The sequence below is a fragment of the Rhynchophorus ferrugineus genome, unplaced genomic scaffold (genome assembly GCF_030347505.1).
Source record: "Rhynchophorus ferrugineus isolate W39M unplaced genomic scaffold, kcgeb_rfMv2 rfM7, whole genome shotgun sequence".
NCBI lineage: Eukaryota > Metazoa > Arthropoda > Insecta > Coleoptera > Curculionidae > Rhynchophorus > Rhynchophorus ferrugineus.
In genome coordinates, this window is record NW_027472586.1 from 198,723 (window position 1) to 217,448 (window position 18,726).

At 37.4% G+C, this 18,726-nt stretch overlaps 3 protein-coding genes across 5 annotated transcripts in view; 2 read left to right on the forward strand and 1 right to left on the reverse strand.

Annotated features, from left to right (window-relative positions):
* Nucleotides 1-12,185, reverse strand: LOC143199787 (kelch-like protein 26). Of its 2 annotated transcripts, XM_076409875.1 has the most exons (12): nt 11,849-12,185; nt 8,289-8,369; nt 8,163-8,231; nt 7,825-8,108; nt 7,561-7,772; nt 4,925-5,097; nt 4,359-4,577; nt 4,072-4,308; nt 2,772-2,912; nt 2,486-2,709; nt 373-473; nt 1-311 (listed from the first exon to the last, which is right to left on the reverse strand). In XM_076409875.1, exons 4-12 carry the CDS (start codon nt 8,096-8,098, stop codon nt 48-50), a joined length of 1,845 nt encoding a protein of 614 aa, XP_076265990.1. In that variant the 5' UTR covers nt 8,099-8,108; nt 8,163-8,231; nt 8,289-8,369; nt 11,849-12,185; the 3' UTR covers nt 1-47. The 2 variants fall into 2 exon arrangements, with proteins under 2 accessions (XP_076265990.1, XP_076265989.1); XM_076409874.1 differs by lacking the exon at nt 8,289-8,369 and having other exon boundaries at nt 11,849-12,139.
* On the forward strand, nt 9,215-11,879 carry LOC143199786 (IQ motif and ubiquitin-like domain-containing protein). The gene is made up of 6 exons (XM_076409873.1): nt 9,215-9,616; nt 9,665-9,872; nt 9,927-10,090; nt 10,143-10,905; nt 10,958-11,378; nt 11,433-11,879. The coding sequence occupies exons 1-6, from the start codon at nt 9,359-9,361 to the stop codon at nt 11,815-11,817; spliced, it is 2,199 nt and encodes a 732-aa protein (XP_076265988.1). The 5' UTR covers nt 9,215-9,358; the 3' UTR covers nt 11,818-11,879.
* Nucleotides 12,030-18,726, forward strand: part of LOC143199784 (atrial natriuretic peptide-converting enzyme) — a 24,447-nt gene continuing 17,750 nt past the window's right edge. Inside the window, exon 1 of one of the 2 annotated variants that reach the window (XM_076409872.1) lies at nt 12,030-12,197. The gene's annotated coding sequence lies outside the window, so the exon portion shown is untranslated. Of the gene's footprint in view, nt 12,198-12,546; nt 12,815-18,726 lie in introns of those variants that run through there. The other variant, XM_076409871.1, reaches the window with a different exon arrangement.

Below are 18,726 nucleotides of genomic sequence, written 5' to 3' on the forward strand. Positions count from 1 at the left end.
TAAAAAAATAATCAACAAGGTGTTTTTATTTAAATCTATCTGAAAAATTAAACAAAGCTTTCGGCTGCAGGTATAACTTCCATGTCGTCGCGGCATTTGGGAATGCATAAAGTGACGCAGGTATGCTCCCACACATCCTGCGGGTACTTGCTCTCAATGGTCCAGGTCTTCGCATCGATGTCGTAGTACTCGATGGCGGCGGTGTCCTTGTCGAACATCGTGTCGCTGTGGAAGCCTCCGATAAAGTAGATTTTGTTCTCGACGCATACTATGCCGGCGTGATATCTGGGAGTAGGAACTTTGGTGATTTCCTACAAAGAATGTGACGAATCACGACACGACAACGATGGTTTCTCTTCCGTTATCTCTTACCGTCCAAGAGTTTGCATCGGGGTCGTACAATTCTATAGTGTCCACTAACGTCCTGCCATTTTCCTCTAGAGTCCATCCACCACACACGTACAAATATTTACCTAAAAATGTGACAAATATTCATTGAATTATTTACAGAACCACCTTGATTAATAACAAAACAAATTAACTATAATATCAATAAACTCCTGAAAGATGTGTTGTCAATTAATGTCCAGCTTTGTTAATATTACAAATAAATTTCTGTTTTTATTTCCTAGGTATGTTGATGTAGTTATAAAAGAACATTACATAAACAAGACGTCATAGTGATGAAATTCGATGTCGATTGAAACCTGTGACAAGTCAACCTTAAAACAATTATTATGTATTATATCTTCAGATAAAATCATTTTCTCCTTAGGTATTTTGATGTGGACATTGAAGACGGAAATAAAAATCAAATACTGTTAATAATAATGCTCTAAAAAAATTGGTTAATTATGAATAGATATTTTATTAATTTTTCTTTCTTAATCTGACGTAATTAGTAAAAAATGTCCTTATAAATATTTTGATCCAATTATAAGGAAAAACAATTGAATTTAGTATCATCACTATTATTAAATCCTTGACAAGCCTGTGCATTTATTTTTCTATAATATTTTTCTTCGATTCCTTGACATATAAATTAAAACAATATTTAAACAATAAACTGTTGCTGTTAATGCTTATATTTCTTCAAATCGATTTTTTGTTAATTCTCTCCTCGTGTTACTTTAACACAGACATTGAACGAAATGCAACAAATAAAATATAAAATATTGTTGCAATATACTTTAAAAATCATTATTAGAAAATGTTTTATGCCTTTTCGTAACCTGCTATAATAAAATGTTATTTAAAAACTAAGAATTATATATAATGTTATTTTATGGATGCTTTGATGTAGTCATTTAAAAAAAACTAATTTAGTCTGATGGCTATCAACATGCATACAGATAACAAGCATGTAGAAATGTTTTTTTAAATATCTTTCTTCAATGCCTTGACATACATACATGTTAAAAATATTTAAATCATAACAGACTGTTATTGTTAATCTTTCTTCAAATATAGTTGTTCATTTTAACACAGGTATTTTTGATGTAGAAAATGTTTTTATGTAATAACTAGCGACCCGCTCCGGCTTCGCACGGATGCAATGCTGATACTAAATTAAATACACTACAGAAAAAATATGAACGTTGTATATAAAAACATAGCGGCCCGCTCCGACTTTGCACGGGCATAAAATATATATGCCTATGTCACTCAATGAAAACATGATTAAAATCGATCCAGTATTTTTGGTTCATTCATTACTGCCCTTGGCCTGCACGCATTAAATTTGGAGTAAAACAATTCCTCTTCCCCTATACTTACTATGAAGATTTCCTGCTATCTTTGGAATATCTAAATTCATACAATTTTTATTACATTACACATTTTTAAACGCAAATTTTAAATTTGTAATATCTCCGAAAATATTTGTTTAATTTACATGCTGTAAGGAACCATATTGATCTATATTAATTGCACACTGTATTTAAGGTACTTAATTCGATAAGGATTAATGCCGTATTGCTTAAAATAGCTTCGTAAATAAGCCATTTTCTCACGTAAAAAGTAAACAATAAAAATGGTTAATGTGGGTTATCCCTAAAAGATAAACATATACCATCGCGGACTTTTTTGTAGACCTTTTTATGGTGTACAATACTGTAGTACATTAATTTGATCTAACTCGTAGGGTTAGGCAGCGTTTTTGCTAATTGCTAAATAAGTCCTAAAAAATAGGTTAATTTACGACATCACGTTAGAAACCTCTAAAATTAGCAATGTTGCCTTAGTATATTATGCATGTATTATACATATAAACCTTCCTCTTGAATCACTCTATCTATTGAAAAAAACCGCATCAAAATCCGTTGCGTAGTTTTAAAGATTTAAGCGCATATAGGGATATAGGGACAGAAAAGGCGACTTTGTTTTATACTATGTAGTGATATTCATTCGATGATCATCATAAGTGGGTTAATTTTATTTAATTGTAAGTAGTTGCTGCTGTGGCTCTACGTTCATGGTATCTTACCGATTCCCAGCATAACATGGTCAGCTCTCGGCTTCAACAACGACGCACAAGAGGACCAGTTCTCCATCACCGTGTCGTAACAGTAAACGTTGGAAATGCACATGTGGTCGCGGTCAATACCACCGCTGATGTATAACTTCCCTCCGTAAGATGATTCTAACCCCGCACCAGCATGCTGACTCACTTGGGCTGGGAGATCTGGCATCGTGTGCCAGGTATCACGGCTGCAAAATAGAAAAAGTGATCACGTCTGGTTTTTGCTGGACCACAACGAAAAACCACTTACACAGGATTGTAACACTCACATGTACAAGTATCGTCTTCCTCGCTGATGCCTCCCACAGCGTACAACATCTCCCCGACCACGTTCAAGCTGAATCGACACCGTTCGATCATCATCGGCGACATCGTGGTCCACTTATTACTCCTGCAACAATCTTTCGTGAGTTACCATCAAAGTTAAAGGGGAAGCTTCGTGACTATGTCTCTATGTTAATCAAATCCAGCAAAGAACCAGAGATATAAAAGAAAAAAAAATCTAAGAGATTTATTGCTTTTGGTTTGGTATTTATGGTAAATATTATTTGTTTAAATGTCGAACCAGGACAAAAGCATGATGTGATGGTTAAAATGGCGTGTATTTCTTGAAAAGGATTCTGCCTTAGTGCAGAAAAAGCTTTTAAAAGTGAGTAATAATAAACTTTTCTCTGGAAGCCCCTACAGCAACGTTTGCTTAATGCATTTCAGGCCTGTTGATTATAGATACAAATGTGGAAGAGTCTTGCCTAATTGAAAATCTACTGTTAATATAAGTTTTTCATTATATTTGAAGTATATAATTGAACAGAAATACATAATGTGTGTTTAATTATAAATCCTTTATGTTAAGCTACCGAGAAGGAAAATATGACCATATAATGAAAGTACAATATTAGAGTCAGCAACACTTGTTCAGTCCACATTAGAATCTTCAAAAAGAATTAGAAGTGGACATTTTTCAACCAAAGTAAATTGAGAGATTTTGAAAATTGAAAACATATGGATTTTTTTGAACGAAAATGAGAGGAAAAACATTGAAAATGACAAAAAATCGCAAATTTTCACGACTATATATATGGAAAAAGTGCCAAAATTTTTCACCTCTCGGATAATGATAAAACTCTGAAAATATATGTATTTTGGGGTGAAATAAGCGAAAATCCATGTTAAATTGCTTTGGAATTGCAGCAACACTTGTTCAGTCCACATTAGAATCTTCAAAAAGAATTAGAAGTGGACATTTTTCAACCAAAGCAAATCGAGAGATTTTGAAAATTGGAAACATATGGATTTTTTTGAAACAGGCATATCTGGACTTTAAATTTCAGGCAGATAGGAATCAGACAGTATAACACCAAGAACTAAGTGTATATGTGAATGAATGATGAATGTTTTTTTCTTATTTAAACAAATAATATTACATTTGTCAGATTAGATGGGGTTCTTTAATGTTCTTTAGTAGTTTAGACATGACTTCATATATGGGATATTGGCTTCTATATCTCATTATTCTATGGTTACCATAACGTTTTCGCCACTGGGCGTACCTGGGATTGTACTTGAAGCCGAACGGATGGATGTTCTCCTGCAGCAACTGGTTAAAGCATCCCCCCACGATGTAGAGCTCGTTGTTGAACACGGCCGTGCCGTAGTTGCACTGCTCCACGTGGGGTATCGAGGTGAGGTGCTTCCACTTCCTCTCCGAGGCGAAGCAGTAGGTAATTTCGTTGGTGATCCCGCTCATCCCGAAACCACCGATCTTCAGCACGGCCATCTCCATTCCCCTTGAAAGAAAAACGATTATATTGGCGGAGATATCGAGGGCGACCTTTACCTGGAGTTAAGAAGGGTCCCTACAATTCTCGGCAGCTGGATCCGGCTGCTCCCCGTTTGGATGTACATCTGCTGCAGGATGATCTTGTTCAGTATCTGGGTCTCGTAGCTCCTGTTGCCGAAGAACTTGTCCAGCAGGCCGTCCAGTTTCCGTTTGGAGATCTCGTTGAAGTGGATGTACTTGATTATCCTGACCGCATATTCTATCCGTACATCCAACCTAAGAGAGCAAGTGGCATTAAACTCCTTGTTTCAAGGTCCTTTTCAGTAACATACGAGGTGCTTCAAAAGAAAGTCAAGATCATCAAAAATGCCCAAGTAGAAAAAATTTAATAATCAATAAGTTTTGTGCTTTACCCTACATAGGATGAAGCTTATAAATAATTCTAAATACACGCATCAGAAACCTCCAAAGCGGCTTGGACTTTAATAAATTGGGTGCTTTAATAATTAATACACATTTTTTTTGATGCACTTTGTATATATATTTTATTTCCAAAAAGACTGAACCGATACAGATTGTTTTCGAATAAATACAATTAAGAAAAAGTAGATAGTTTCTCTTACTCGTGATTATCCACATGGAAGAACCAGGCTAAAACAATCCGCAATACATCGGCTTCAGAGCAGTCCACTGGGAAATCGTAGGCAAGCAAGTTCTCCAGCTGGACCGGCGTGAGTCTATAAAACTCCGGACTGTTTGAGAACTCCAACAAGTGCCCGCTCATAAATCGATATACCTGAAAATCCAATAAAACTCAATCAATGGTCAATAATTATACATGAAGGGTGTTTCAGAAGGGCGAAACATTTTTCCTCTCTCGAATAAAAAGAAAACTCACAAATTTGAAAAAATCTCAAATTTTCATGACACACGAATGATAAAACTCTGAAAATATATGTATTTTGGGGCGAAATAAGCGAAAATCCATGTTAAATTGCTTTGGAATTGATACATTTTAAGATATGTAACATAAACAGAAATTTACAAATTTTTTGAAAATCCATTTTTCATTGTAAAACTTAAAAACCAAGGGTTGTGTATAAATTATTATACTACCATTCGATTCAGCATAAAAATCTCTATAATCCCTGTAATTTTCATTAACCTGCGACTACTTGATCGAAAATGAGAGTAAAAACATTGAAAATGGCAAAAAATCGCAAATTTTCACGACTATATATATGGAAAAAGTGCCAAAATTTTTCACCTCTCGGATAATGATAAAACTCTGAAAATATATGTATTTTGGGGCGAAATAAGCGAAAATCCATGTTAAATTGCTTTGGAATTGATACATTTTAAGATATGTAACATAAACAGAAATTTACAAATTTTTTGAAAATCCATTTTTCATTGTAAAACTTAAAAACCAAGGGTTGTGTATAAATTATTATACTACCATTCGATTCAGCATAAAAATCTCTATAATCCCTGTAATTTTCATTAACCTGCGACTACTTGATCGAAAATGAGAGTAAAAACATTGAAAATGGCAAAAAATCCCAAAATTTCACGACTATATATATGGAAAAAGTGCCAAAATTTTTCACCTCTCGGATAATGATAAAACTCTGAAAATATATGTATTTTGGGGCGAAATAAGCGAAAATCCATGTTAAATTGCTTTGGAATTGATACATTTTAAGATATGTAACATAAACAGAAATTTACAAATTTTTTGAAAATCCATTTTTCATTGTAAAACTTAAAAACCAAGGGTTGTGTATAAATTATTATACTACCATTCGATTCAGCATAAAAATCTCTATAATCCCTGTAATTTTCATTAACCTGCGACTACTTGATCGAAAATGAGAGTAAAAACATTGAAAATGGCAAAAAATCGCAAATTTTCACGATGGAAAAAGTGCCAAAATTTTTCACCTCTCGGATAATGATAAAACTCTGAAAATATATGTATTTTGGGGTGAAATAAGCGAAAATCCATGTTAAATTGCTTTGGAATTGATAGATTTTAAGATATGTAACATAAACAGAAATTTACTAATTTTTTGAAAATCCATTTTTCATTGTAAAACTTATAAACCAAGGGTTGTGTATAAATTATTATACCACCCTTCGATTCAGCGTAAAAATCTCTATAATCCCTGTAATTTTCATTAACCTGTGATTACTTGAACGAAAATGAGAGGAAAAACATTGAAAATGACAAAAAATCGCAAATTTTCACGACTATATATATGGAAAAAGTGCCAAAATTTTTCACCTCTCGGATAATGATAAAACTCTGAAAATATATGTATTTTGGGGTGAAATAAGCGAAAATCCATGTTAAATTGCTTTGGAATTGATAGATTTCAAGATATGTAACATAAACAGAAATTTACTAATTTTTTGAAAATCCATTTTTCATTGTAAAACTTATAAACCAAGGGTTGTGTATAAATTATTATACCACCCTTCGATTCAGCGTAAAAATCTCTATAATCCCTGTAATTTTCATTAACCTGTGATTACTTGAACGAAAATGAGAGGAAAAACATTGAAAATGACAAAAAATCGCAAATTTTCACGACTATATATATGGAAAAAGTGCCAAAATTTTTCACCTCTCGGATAATGATAAAACTCTGAAAATATATGTATTTTGGGGTGAAATAAGCGAAAATCCATGTTAAATTGCTTTGGAATTGATAGATTTCAAGATATGTAACATAAACAGAAATTTACTAATTTTTTGAAAATCCATTTTTCATTGTAAAACTTATAAACCAAGGGTTGTGTATAAATTATTATACCACCCTTCGATTCAGCGTAAAAATCTCTATAATCCCTGTAATTTTTATTAACCTGTGATTACTTGAACGAAAATGAGAGGAAAAACATTGAAAATGACAAAAAATCGCAAATTTTCACGACTATATATATGGAAAAAGTGCCAAAATTTTTCACCTCTCGGATAATGATAAAACTCTGAAAATATATGTATTTTGGGGTGAAATAAGCGAAAATCCATGTTAAATTGCTTTGGAATTGATAGATTTCAAGATATGTAACATAAACAGAAATTTACTAATTTTTTGAAAATCCATTTTTCATTGTAAAACTTATAAACCAAAGGTTGTATACAAATTATTATACTACCATTATTTTAATTGAAATAACTAGATTTAAATAAACGAACTACGACGCATTTTATTCAACGAAAGTTAAGCGTAATCAAGATATCATCACGTACCTTAGTCTTCAGTACCGTCAAGGAATAGGTCTCCGCGATGGTGGCTATATCGACGCAATTATCCAGATCTATCTGGGACTGGAGATAGTTGGAACAGGCCTGAATACAGTTGACCATCTGCACGTGCGAGGCCGCCTCCAGGACGTCCTGCACGTTGGCCAAGTTGAGGGCAAGTCGGGCAGTGTAAGCGTATTCTAATAGTTGACTGAAACCTGTACGAACCCAGAGTTGGAGGGTGATATCGTCAACGGTCGCTGGTCTTACCTTTGGCAGTGATCCCGTTGAGGCAGATCTCGTTCTGTCTGGCCTCCAGCATGTTATCGGTGAACATGGCCCTGAAGTAGTCGCTACAAGCCGACAGCACGGCCTTGTGAGCTCTGAACACGCTCCCCTCGATGATCAGCGTTATGTCCAACAGCTCCTCCTTCTGCCGCAGCGAGTTCAGACCCTCCAGGAGGATGTTCTGATGCGACGAGTGCTCGTAGAAGATCGTGTTCAGGGGCTTGTCGTGCAGGAAACGTTCCTTAGTTCTTGTCATGGTTACTCGACTACGTAGATCAACCATTAAAATCAACCACTCACTCAATACCCACCATCCTTACCTCGGACGAAGGCTCAAATTACTCCAATTACCATCAAGACGAGTCTGACGTCATCTCATCCAACCAGTTCTGGAAATACGCAAAAAACAACATTATATACGATTACTCATCTATGCCCGAACGCACCTCTATGAACCGAGGAAATCGGTCATTTTTCTCGATGCGAAAAACGGTTGGAAATCGTCGGACGGATTATCGCTCCGGGTACTTAGCGAGAAAAGAAGCAGTAAACTGATTTAATAAACGTGGGTTTGACATTTTAATATAATGCTGAAATAGGAGGAGTGAAAGTTAAATAAAACAAAAGGCGAGAGCATTTGGGTCTCTAGACGCGCAACGGGTTCTGTTCGTAAACAATAACTGCGTTACCGTATTTACGGGCGGCGATGCTTCGAGAGGTACCGATGCTAAATATTCGAGGTGGCGCAGCGGTCTCGCGATTTAAACAAATTTGGTAAGAAACCAGTATTTTAATTAATTTTTTTGTGACCGTAGCCGAAAGAAGCGATTACTGCATCTGTTGTTGTCGATCTCGAGCAGAAACAGTCTGTCGTCTATTAAATCCGAATAGAATTTTATTTCGTCTCTATCAAAAGTGAACCGCTACGCGTGTGTATCGAAAAGACCTTGTAAAAACCGTTTAATAACTGCACCAACAATTCATTAGAGTCCCGGCTTGGAAACAACAGTTTTAACAGTTGTTTTCTTGATCTCCAACCGGTACAATAACGATAATGTATCAGAAAACGTTTTGTTGCGATGGAAATGGCCTCCTTCCTATGGAGGTAGCACACGGCTTTTCAAAATCTGGTAACTCATACACAAATCTAACCGCACCAACAATACGTTAGACCTTCAGTTTATTTATAACTTAAAAATTGGACTAGATCTGGAATCGATACAATAACGATAATATATTAAAAAATCTTTCGTTCCGATGAAAGAGAAAAAAACTCCTTCCCATCGGAGGTAGCCCGCGACGTTTGAAAAACTAATATTTCCATGAAACGACACTAGCTGGAAGATGGTCGCACCAATTAAAATCCATCGACACGTAAAAAATCACCGAGCTCCGATCGATTCCCCCCGTTCTCCCCGTTACCCGGTAACCGATACACAAATCCGTCGCGTACCATGCACCGGAAACTCGTCGTAACCATTACCTCCCCGAACTAATCGGGAAAAGCCACGAGAACATGACGTCTGATCTGTCAGATGACTCGTTCAGTTGCGACATCGACCTGGACGGTCTCCCGCAGGCCGTCCGCGAATCCCAGCACGATGTCCTGGACAAGTTTACGGTCAAGTTCTACTCGCCCGACGCCCGCGTCTACACCCACTGCTATCCCAGCTTCTACAACGTCGATTTCATCAAGAACAATCTCGCCAAGCTGTTCAACGTGCCCGCAGACATCATCAGGCTGCTGTACAGGGAAGAACCCGTCGCTGACGATGTAAGTACGATGCTGCCGGTGTCGATTCCACTATGGCGGTGCTTGTAGGTGCGACTGGAGAAACTCAAGACGGACCAGTACGGCAACCTGGAGTTCAAACTGACCAGCACGGATAGGAATGTCAAAATACCGCTGGAGAAGGCGTACAAGGACATGGCGGTGCCGGACATACTCACGGTGAGGGTGGAGAAAGACAACGAGGTCAGCGATGTCGTCGTGGAAATCGAGAATAAGGCCATCGAGAAGCCGTACTTGGGTTAGTATCGCCGCACCATCTGCTGGTAGCACAAAATCATGACGCCATCCTTAGGAGGCTACAGAGATATCCAAACCGGGATCCAGTATCATCACAGTTACACCCAAACCGGTCCCCCCAAACCTCGCGTGCCCCCGGAGTTCAAAAATCACCGAGACACGCAAACTTACTTCACCAGAAATCGGAAGACCGAGAAGGAATATTGTCACGCGACTCAGGTAACCCGTTCTGCATTAATTACGCTCACTGTGATGATTCCATTTCATGTAGGTGACAACCAGAGGCATCTATATACCCAACACCTGCGATAAAATCATAACGGCTGGCCCCTACGAGACAGCCGATGAACGAGAACGCCGCCTGGACGTAGAGGGGAAGGTTCGGATCATCCAGAGGTACTTCAGGGTGTGGATGATCAAGAAAAAGCTGAAAGAACTGAGCGAGGAGTACCACAAGCGGATGAGGATCGCCATGGAGCGCGAGCAGAAGGATCGGGAGGAGGACGACCGTCGCAGGAAGAAGGACCTAGTGAGCAAGGTGTTTCCGATGCGGACGGAGGACTTTGCTATGCTCTACAACATGGTGGATAGGTGGAAAAAGTCGGAAATAGTGAGGATCACGTCGCTGCACTGCGGGGCCGCCAAGATCGCGGAGTTTTACCTCCTGTTGGAGAAGGAGATCGAGATATTGCAGTCCATTGAGCACCTGAGGATGAAGGTCAACCGAGACATCGAGACAAAGAAGATAATCGATTTCTTTAAGGCAATCGGAAGTCCCATTGAGTGGGACAGCAGTTACAAGAACATACATATATCCATGGATACCCTGGAGGCGCAGAAAGGTCGCGAGTACTTCGAATTATATAAAAGGGTGTGCGACAAACACGCCACCAGAGAAGAAAAACTGCAAACCTACCTGGATATCAAGATGTACCTGAATTCTCATCGCTGCGGCGAGAAGCAAGAAATCCTCAACCTCATTGACAGAGTCTCGGAATTCCTGGCCCGGGGCATGACGGGGAACTGCATAAAAGGTAACTTTGACCGAAATAACTGCACGTCTTTAACCAGAAGGGGTTTTTCCAGGTTTACAGAAACGAATCGAGTCATTGCTGCTGCACCACTTCAAGCTTGTCGAGTGTAACGAGGGCGTGACCAATCACACGAACCGCACCAAGTTCGAGCAGATGCAGAAGAACCTGATATTCTGCAACCGGTGTCAGAAGATGAAGAACATGGACAAATTCACCATACACGCTCGCGTCGAGAAGATGAAGACCTGTACCGCGTGCAAGTGGCTGGATAAGGCTGAGGAGCCTTGGATCGACCTGTCGCCCTACAAGTTCATCCTGAAGCAGATCAGGAACTACGAGAGACTCCATCACGGGACATCGTCGATTGCCTTCATAATGCAGGATCGCGATATCCATCACATCATCACGGTGATCTGGCACGGACATTCTGCACTGTCCGAGTGTAACGATATCTATCAGCTAAGATTAGTCAGGTGATTTGATTAACTAACCCTCTTAAACAATAAAATAACTCGTTTCACGTTCAGGTGGGACAAAGAAGAAGAGTGGTCGCCCTGGAACTGCATACTCCTAACCATGGAGGAGGCCAAGTCTCATCTGCGCATCGAGAACCTATCCGACATCTACGAACAAGAGTTCATCAGCCACATCTTCAACAAACACGCCTTGGCTAGGAAATATTTTAAACATCTCACTAATTACGACAAGCATTTCACGGCATTCGCGAAAAACGACCCGAAACTGGACGAGAACTCCGATTATTACACGGCGGGAAGAAAGCCCGAGTGCGAAATTAACGTCAGCGAGGAGAACGAAAGGAGCCAGGATAGCGCCGACGGTGACATCAGCGACGAAGAGTTGGACAACTACATCGAATCCAAGTTATACAACAGCGAAGCCTCGGAAGACTAAAATGAAACAAAAAAAAATAAATCGCGCTTACCTGTAATGTAGTTGTTAATAAACACTCTATATATGGCAATGTTTTATTTAAATTAAACTGAACATGTTCCGCCAAGGTTACTATGGTAAAATAAACAATCAGGATCTGGGTTTCCGGCAAAGGGACCAATTATCAGCTGTTCATTGCGTGATAACTCGATGCACAACGCGGGCGACGCCGTATTCGCGAATATGTTTCAGTCACGGACGCACTTTACACTCCAGAGGAATTCAGCACCATTCGAAACAGTACAGTTACACGAAAACGAACAGATGGTAATTGAGAACGTAAACATCAACAAGACATCCGCCGAGGAAGATGAAAATACTTTGACGTTGACAGTTGTCAGGTATCTCTGGTTTTTATGATTTCGGTAGTTTTGTTTTGTTTTAGAGCAATCATTTTAACCGTGTATTGTTGGTGGTATACTTCGGATAAAATCTGTGTCGCTCTAATGGCGCCATCTATTATGTTTAAAATAGTTACGTATGATTTCTGTACACCGGTTTAGCAATTTAGTCAAGAGATGGTGCTGAGAGGATGACGATTAAGAACGAAGAATTTCCCAGCTATCTGTTTGCGGACTGTACGACGAGGGAAAAAAAGAAACGCGACTTTTCTCGGTGAATTCACCCAAACGGTCATATTAACCGGTACCGATACCCGGCGAATTCTTCGATATCGCGACCGTACGTACCACAGTGGGGCAGAGTTGTGTGGTGAGAGGACGCGGTCCCCGAAGAAATCGACTTATTCCAATTCCGCAGTCGTTCCGGCTGGTCAGCGGGCGATTTTCGAAAATTTGGGTGCGTTTCGATCGCGGCTCGCCGTTTTTTTTCTGTGTCGGACAGTCACCGGAGCTTGCGCCTGGTCGGTAAAGTGGGTAGGTTTGTGGTAAAGGTTGTTGTTTTAAATTTTATTTCTACGTTCGGCTGGATGGAGAAAAAATAGAACGAATCGTGTTGGGTAAGTGCGAATTCTTGCTAATTGTTTTTTATCGGTGTTCTATTATTAGTTTTGAATTAATTTCGATTGTTTTGGTGGAGGTTTTTTTTGTGGATATGTTTCGATCGTTTCCGTTTCATTGGAGTTGTAAATGTTCTCATTTGTTGATAACTATTGTTTGAATGGGGCTTCGAACCACGGCCAGCAGCCACCGGTCAGCCTTGATCACCATCCTCCCAGATTGTCGCTGTTTTTTTTCAACTCGAATGTTGTAGTAATTTTTAAAAGTATATTGTCCCTCCTAGCATTAGGCGATTTAATTGCCATTTCAACGAATTTCCAGTCCTATTTGATTTAGGAAAAATATTGCTGTATTGACGGATAATCCACAGTGGATCGCGCTCAGCTCTGAGAACATCTACATTCCAAAGGTCATATCTCGCATACGTACTAGCATACAAAGAGAAAATTTTATTGGAATTGGGGGCTTCTTTGGCGAGTTACAAGGTTTTGAACTCGAGTGACATTTATCGAAACATTTTTTGTTTTGTGTAACTTTTGCCAAGGCCAAGCTCGAGAAAAAGATGTTGTTTACGGTTCTGATATAAAGACACGGGAAAAAGTCGGCAGACCAACAGTGGTTTAAGGGTATCTTGATATTAAATGTGGATGATATTCTTTTAGAATGATAGGACCTTCGGTCGTTTTAGAGAATGCGAAGGCAATTAATCTTGTCTGAGAAGTATTTTTCAGGACTCATAATCTCTCTAATAAAAATAAAAATAAAACTCTCGAAATGTTTACTAGGATAAAATAACCGAATACTCATGTCAAATTGCTTTTGAACATTATGTAACTTAAAAACCAAAGGTTCTACAAAAATTAGTAGGCTATTCAGCGTAAAATTCGTTATAAACTCTGTAACTTTCATTAACGTGCCATTATTTGAACGGAAGCGACAGCAAAAACAAATGGAACATGGAAAAAGGAAATGGAAAAAGTGCCAAAATTTTTCATCTCTCGGATGAAGATAAAAAAACCCTCAAAATATATGTATTCTGGGCTAAAGGAACTGGAAAATCTAGGTTAAATTGCTTTAGAATTAATATATTCTAAGTTATTTTACATAAAACAAAAATTCGCTCATTTTCTGAAAATACACTTTTCATTATATAACTTGAAAACTAAAGGTTGTACAAAAATTATCATGCTACCATTCGATTCAGCGTAAAATTCCCTATGAACCCTGTGACTTTTATTAACCCGTCACTATTTGAACGGAAACAATAGCAAAAGCACTGAAAATGGCCAAAAATAGCAAATTTTTACTACTATGACTATCACTTGAAAACTGAAGGTTGTACAAAAGTTATTATGGTACCATTCGATTCAGCGTAAAATCCTTTATACACAGTGCTATTAGTCTACCATCATTTGAATGGAAATGACAGCAAAAATATTAAAAATCGCAAATTTTTACGACTATATTACGGAAAATGCGATAAAATTTGTTATCTCCTGTATAGAAATAAAACTCTCAAAGTACATGAAGGTAAAATGTACATAATCCTCAAGGAAAAGACAATTATCCAAATTAATAAGACAATTATGGGATAAATGATCTAACTTTCGGCTTGGTTGGCGCAGTATTAAAGGCGACAGGACGGTCCTCCTACTGTTGCGATCCTGCTGGGGAATGGTCGTCGTTTTGTCTTAGGCAAGGGTGCAAAATCCGACAAGGAAAATGATCTCAGTCACGCCGGTAAGCAGGCTGGGTAAGACCGGATGCCTTCTGGGATGATTTTTACGTTGGTCACTGGTCGGTCGGTTGGCTTAATGCCGAGGAATTCAACAAAAAGTTCAACATTTCAAGATCCTAAGGAATTTTCAAAAGACTAAAACAAGGAAAGTACGGTTTCATATAAAAAGCAACTTTGTATCGTTTCACACAAGTACCATTTCTGTAAATATCAACGAGTTACTTATAAAGCGTCCGGATCGCTAGGAAAAACGCAAAGAGAAAGGGATTCTTGTATCGTATGAACACGAAACATTATTCCGCCAACAGTTACTGGGTCGTCTTTTAATTGTCTGTCCGTTCGCCAAAAAAAAAATTAACATATAGCGTCAATTGTGGTGTTTTCTGTTACGGTCAACGGCCATCCGCGTATTTTTCACAATTGTGCGGGGTGGGACCGGTCGTCGATGACCGCTGTACAGTTAGAACACGCAACAATTGCTGCAAAAGTGGAACTGGTGAAGCGTACGTCGCCATTAGCTGTTTGTCTTACCATTAGCTTCAATTTCCGCGTATTTATTACAAATATAACGCACGAAGTTGGATGTCGAAACGTTGAATAACAACCTAATTCTGCTCCGAATACAGAAAATATATTCGGTATTTTAGCTATCGGTCGAGATTGTGTTTTTTTTTTAAATGACACACTATTGTGCAAATTTGCAAAGAAACTTGCTCCATGTTTTTCTACAATAATCTAGCATAGTTTTTTCTCATCACATACCATTCTCAAGATCCTTTTGGAAGTTCTCTTTCTTCGTGTATAAATTCCTTCCATTTTTTTTCTGTTTTTTTTTCTCAGTTTTCTTCGAGGATCGCTTAGGTCGCCCTTTGATTCTTTCCTCTATATCTCTCTCTTCTGTTTTTCCTTTGTATCTTGTGTCCCTGCAAACTAATTTGTGTAACTAATTTGTCCGTCTTTGTTAATATTCAAGATTTCAATACCCAAAAGTGGTAATATATTTTTATTCGTAACATTTCTTTTATTCTAAATGTTATGTAGCGACCTGTTATTTCGCCAAGAACACTTGTTATGACTTGGGCTAGGATTTATTCAAGGATCAAACCACTATACAATTACAAAATTATAAATAAATAAAAATCCATTTATTTTTGCTTCAACATTTATATGTTATTTGGCGACTATAACGAGAATTTTATGTATTAACAATTACATTTGAGAAGAATTTGTTAAAATACACCGATTTTTATTATATACAAATAATAAAAAGTGAGTAAAACAGAACACAAATGTGTATAAATAACATAATTAATTACAGTGTACCAAAACATATTAACTTGTAACTCTTTTCAGTTTTCTAAAATTTCTGAGCGATAAATTGAGTTTCCTTTAAGAAGTTTCTGTAGAGATCGTAACCAATGGTAGTTGAACGGAGTAAGATCCGGACTACACGGTGGCTGCAGCCATCCTATTGATTAATTCTGCATGTTTTAGTTGTGTGCTTCAATTACATTATTTGTTGACATTGAAAATTGAAATTGGTTGTTGAAAAATAAAGAAAGTATTATGATAATAGTACTAAGTACTAACAGAGTCAACGAATAATGTTGCCTAGAATCTTCTAGGGATTGTTACCTTCCAAATGTGTTATAGTATGGCTTCATTAAGTCAGAATTATTAAAGTTATGCGACTTTAAAGTCAAGTACTAACAAAAACCAAACAATTTTCTCCCAACTTTACGTTTAAATATACAATTCGAATCAGAACGAACAGAAAAGGTACCACGTCCTGCTCTCGGAGTCAGCCGCTGGAGATTCTTGTGCGAGAGCCCGAATTCAGAGGTGGTTTCTGATATTTGGGAACTGGTTCGTGCAAACGTTGCCCTTTCCCGAAAGGTCGCCGTAAAGTGAACGTTCGCTCTTTGTTCGCGTGATTTTATATTGGCGGAATGACGGTTTCGACACCGAACTGATACTGCGGTATTGGCAATTCTGTGTTTTCTTTACTTGAGGGATTTCGTGGAGAATAGACGGAAGAATGGGATTAAACTGATCTCGTATATCATCAGAAAACTGTTGCATCTATAAAAGTTATGCAATGAATATGACTGTATTTTGGAACTAGTGGATATCTATTTATGTTATCTATCACAAAAAATTATTTGTCCTAAAGGGATTTAATTTAAATTTTGAGTTTTTTCAATTTCAATCAATTTTAGAGAAATTTAATTTGGATTTTCAGTTTTTTCGCTTCATAATAGAGGACTACTTAACAAAACATAGAAAAAGAAAAAAAATCACACTTTTTCCATGTCGTGCTGGGTTATTTTAAGGATAACAAAAAGAAGAAATCGAATAAATTGTTCGTCTGGGCCAAAAAACCAGCAGGTGTTTCAATGCAACGGCTGTCTTCTGCTTCGCTAAGCACCCTCTTTTATAGATGGAGATATTGAGCTCCTTGCCAGACAATATTGTGAATAAACAACGGGGTACTACCTACCTAAGGAAGGTGTCGTTGGTCGTTATTTTTGTTTTCTGACAACAGTGTTGCCCGCTTGTTTTTGTCCCCACATCTTCGGACATTTTTAATGTAGTTATTTTAATTCAATTTGCCGATGATGTTTTGTTTTTAATAGTGGATATATTTCTAGTTGTTAATTATTATTTTTAATTGTCAACATAAAAAACATTTACACGTACGTAAGTATGTCGTTGAAACGGTGAAAGAGAAATGGTCCAAATAGATAGTTTTTTTGTGAATTGTTACCATTCCATCAAGAGAAACCGCTCATAAATACACACGATTTAACATTTTATTGAAATTGATGTTTTTTTGCTATAGTAGCATATAATTTCTTATAGCTAACGGGAAATATTGTCAAAAAAATGAAAAAAATTTAAACAAAACCTGAAAATACTTATGCCCGATTTTCCAATGTTGCCAGCTCGTCTTAATTCTCTCAAATTATTGTGTATTTGAAATAAACACACGTCAAGTGGTTCTGAAATATTGTTCACTGTTTAAATATTTATTATATAAGAGATAACTCAACGAAAACAACGAGAATAGATAATACCACACCGTTTTAACAAAACTATATCGAAGTACTTGTGTTTACTATGGGAAAAACGGAACGATTGTCTCTTTTTCAAGTGTACACCGAACAATTTAAGGCTGATTCCGAGTGTGAAGGTCTAGGGTATGACCTGGGAACAACCTCATTCCAGTTTTCGATTTCCTCGAGATGAATAACCGCAGAAAATCGCCAAACAGCTGGCGGATAATTGTTTTTTAATGATTGTTCGGAAACATCGGACTATATCACGCACATAGCCGAGCAGGAACTTTCTCTTTTGTTTTAAAGCGTGTTTTAATGGACGCGATTGTCTATGGCGCTTTTGTGTAACGTATTATTAAATCATTAAGTCAGGAAATCGGGATAATTCAAAGATTTCCTCCATAGTTTCGGTTCAGGTGAATATATATATAGCAAATTATGGTTTCCATGCGAAATTTAATGTCATATTTGATGATGTAATTGTCACGTTATCGATATGATCATTTTCAAGAAATTACCACTACATCTTCGATACTTGATGTATTATTTTCTAGTGTAGTTCAATATAACTTTCATTATGATATGGACCAGTGCTTTTTAATTTTATTTAGACATCTTACTCTTGTGAGGAGTAAGTGTTCTTAAATTATTTTAATGTATAGTGGACTGAATAGCATATGGAACATTCTAGTATTGAACATTTTCTCTTTTGTTCATTGATATGCGGTATTTTATACTTATGTTATTTCCAAATTATAGAAACAGCAAAAGTCAGCTTGTTTTCTCTTCTTCGGTCATTCTTATTATGAGCTGTACTGGGAAGTCATTACCGGGTTTTCTAACAGATCTCGCTAGGTCTGCGTATGCAATGTTATGATTTGACACGTATGTCATTTTATTCCACTGACATCAAGCTTCAAAGCTATAAATGTTACATTTTGCGAAAGTAACACCGTCATAGATTTATACCTCTTTGATGCCGCTGAAAGTTGTCGTTTGCTGGTAGAAACTTACGGTGAGCCCTATTCTCACAAACATAAGAGGTACAGTTTCGAAAATTCAAAAGTGGTGATTTCGATGTGCCAGACAGACAAATAACGTTCTGGTAGACCGA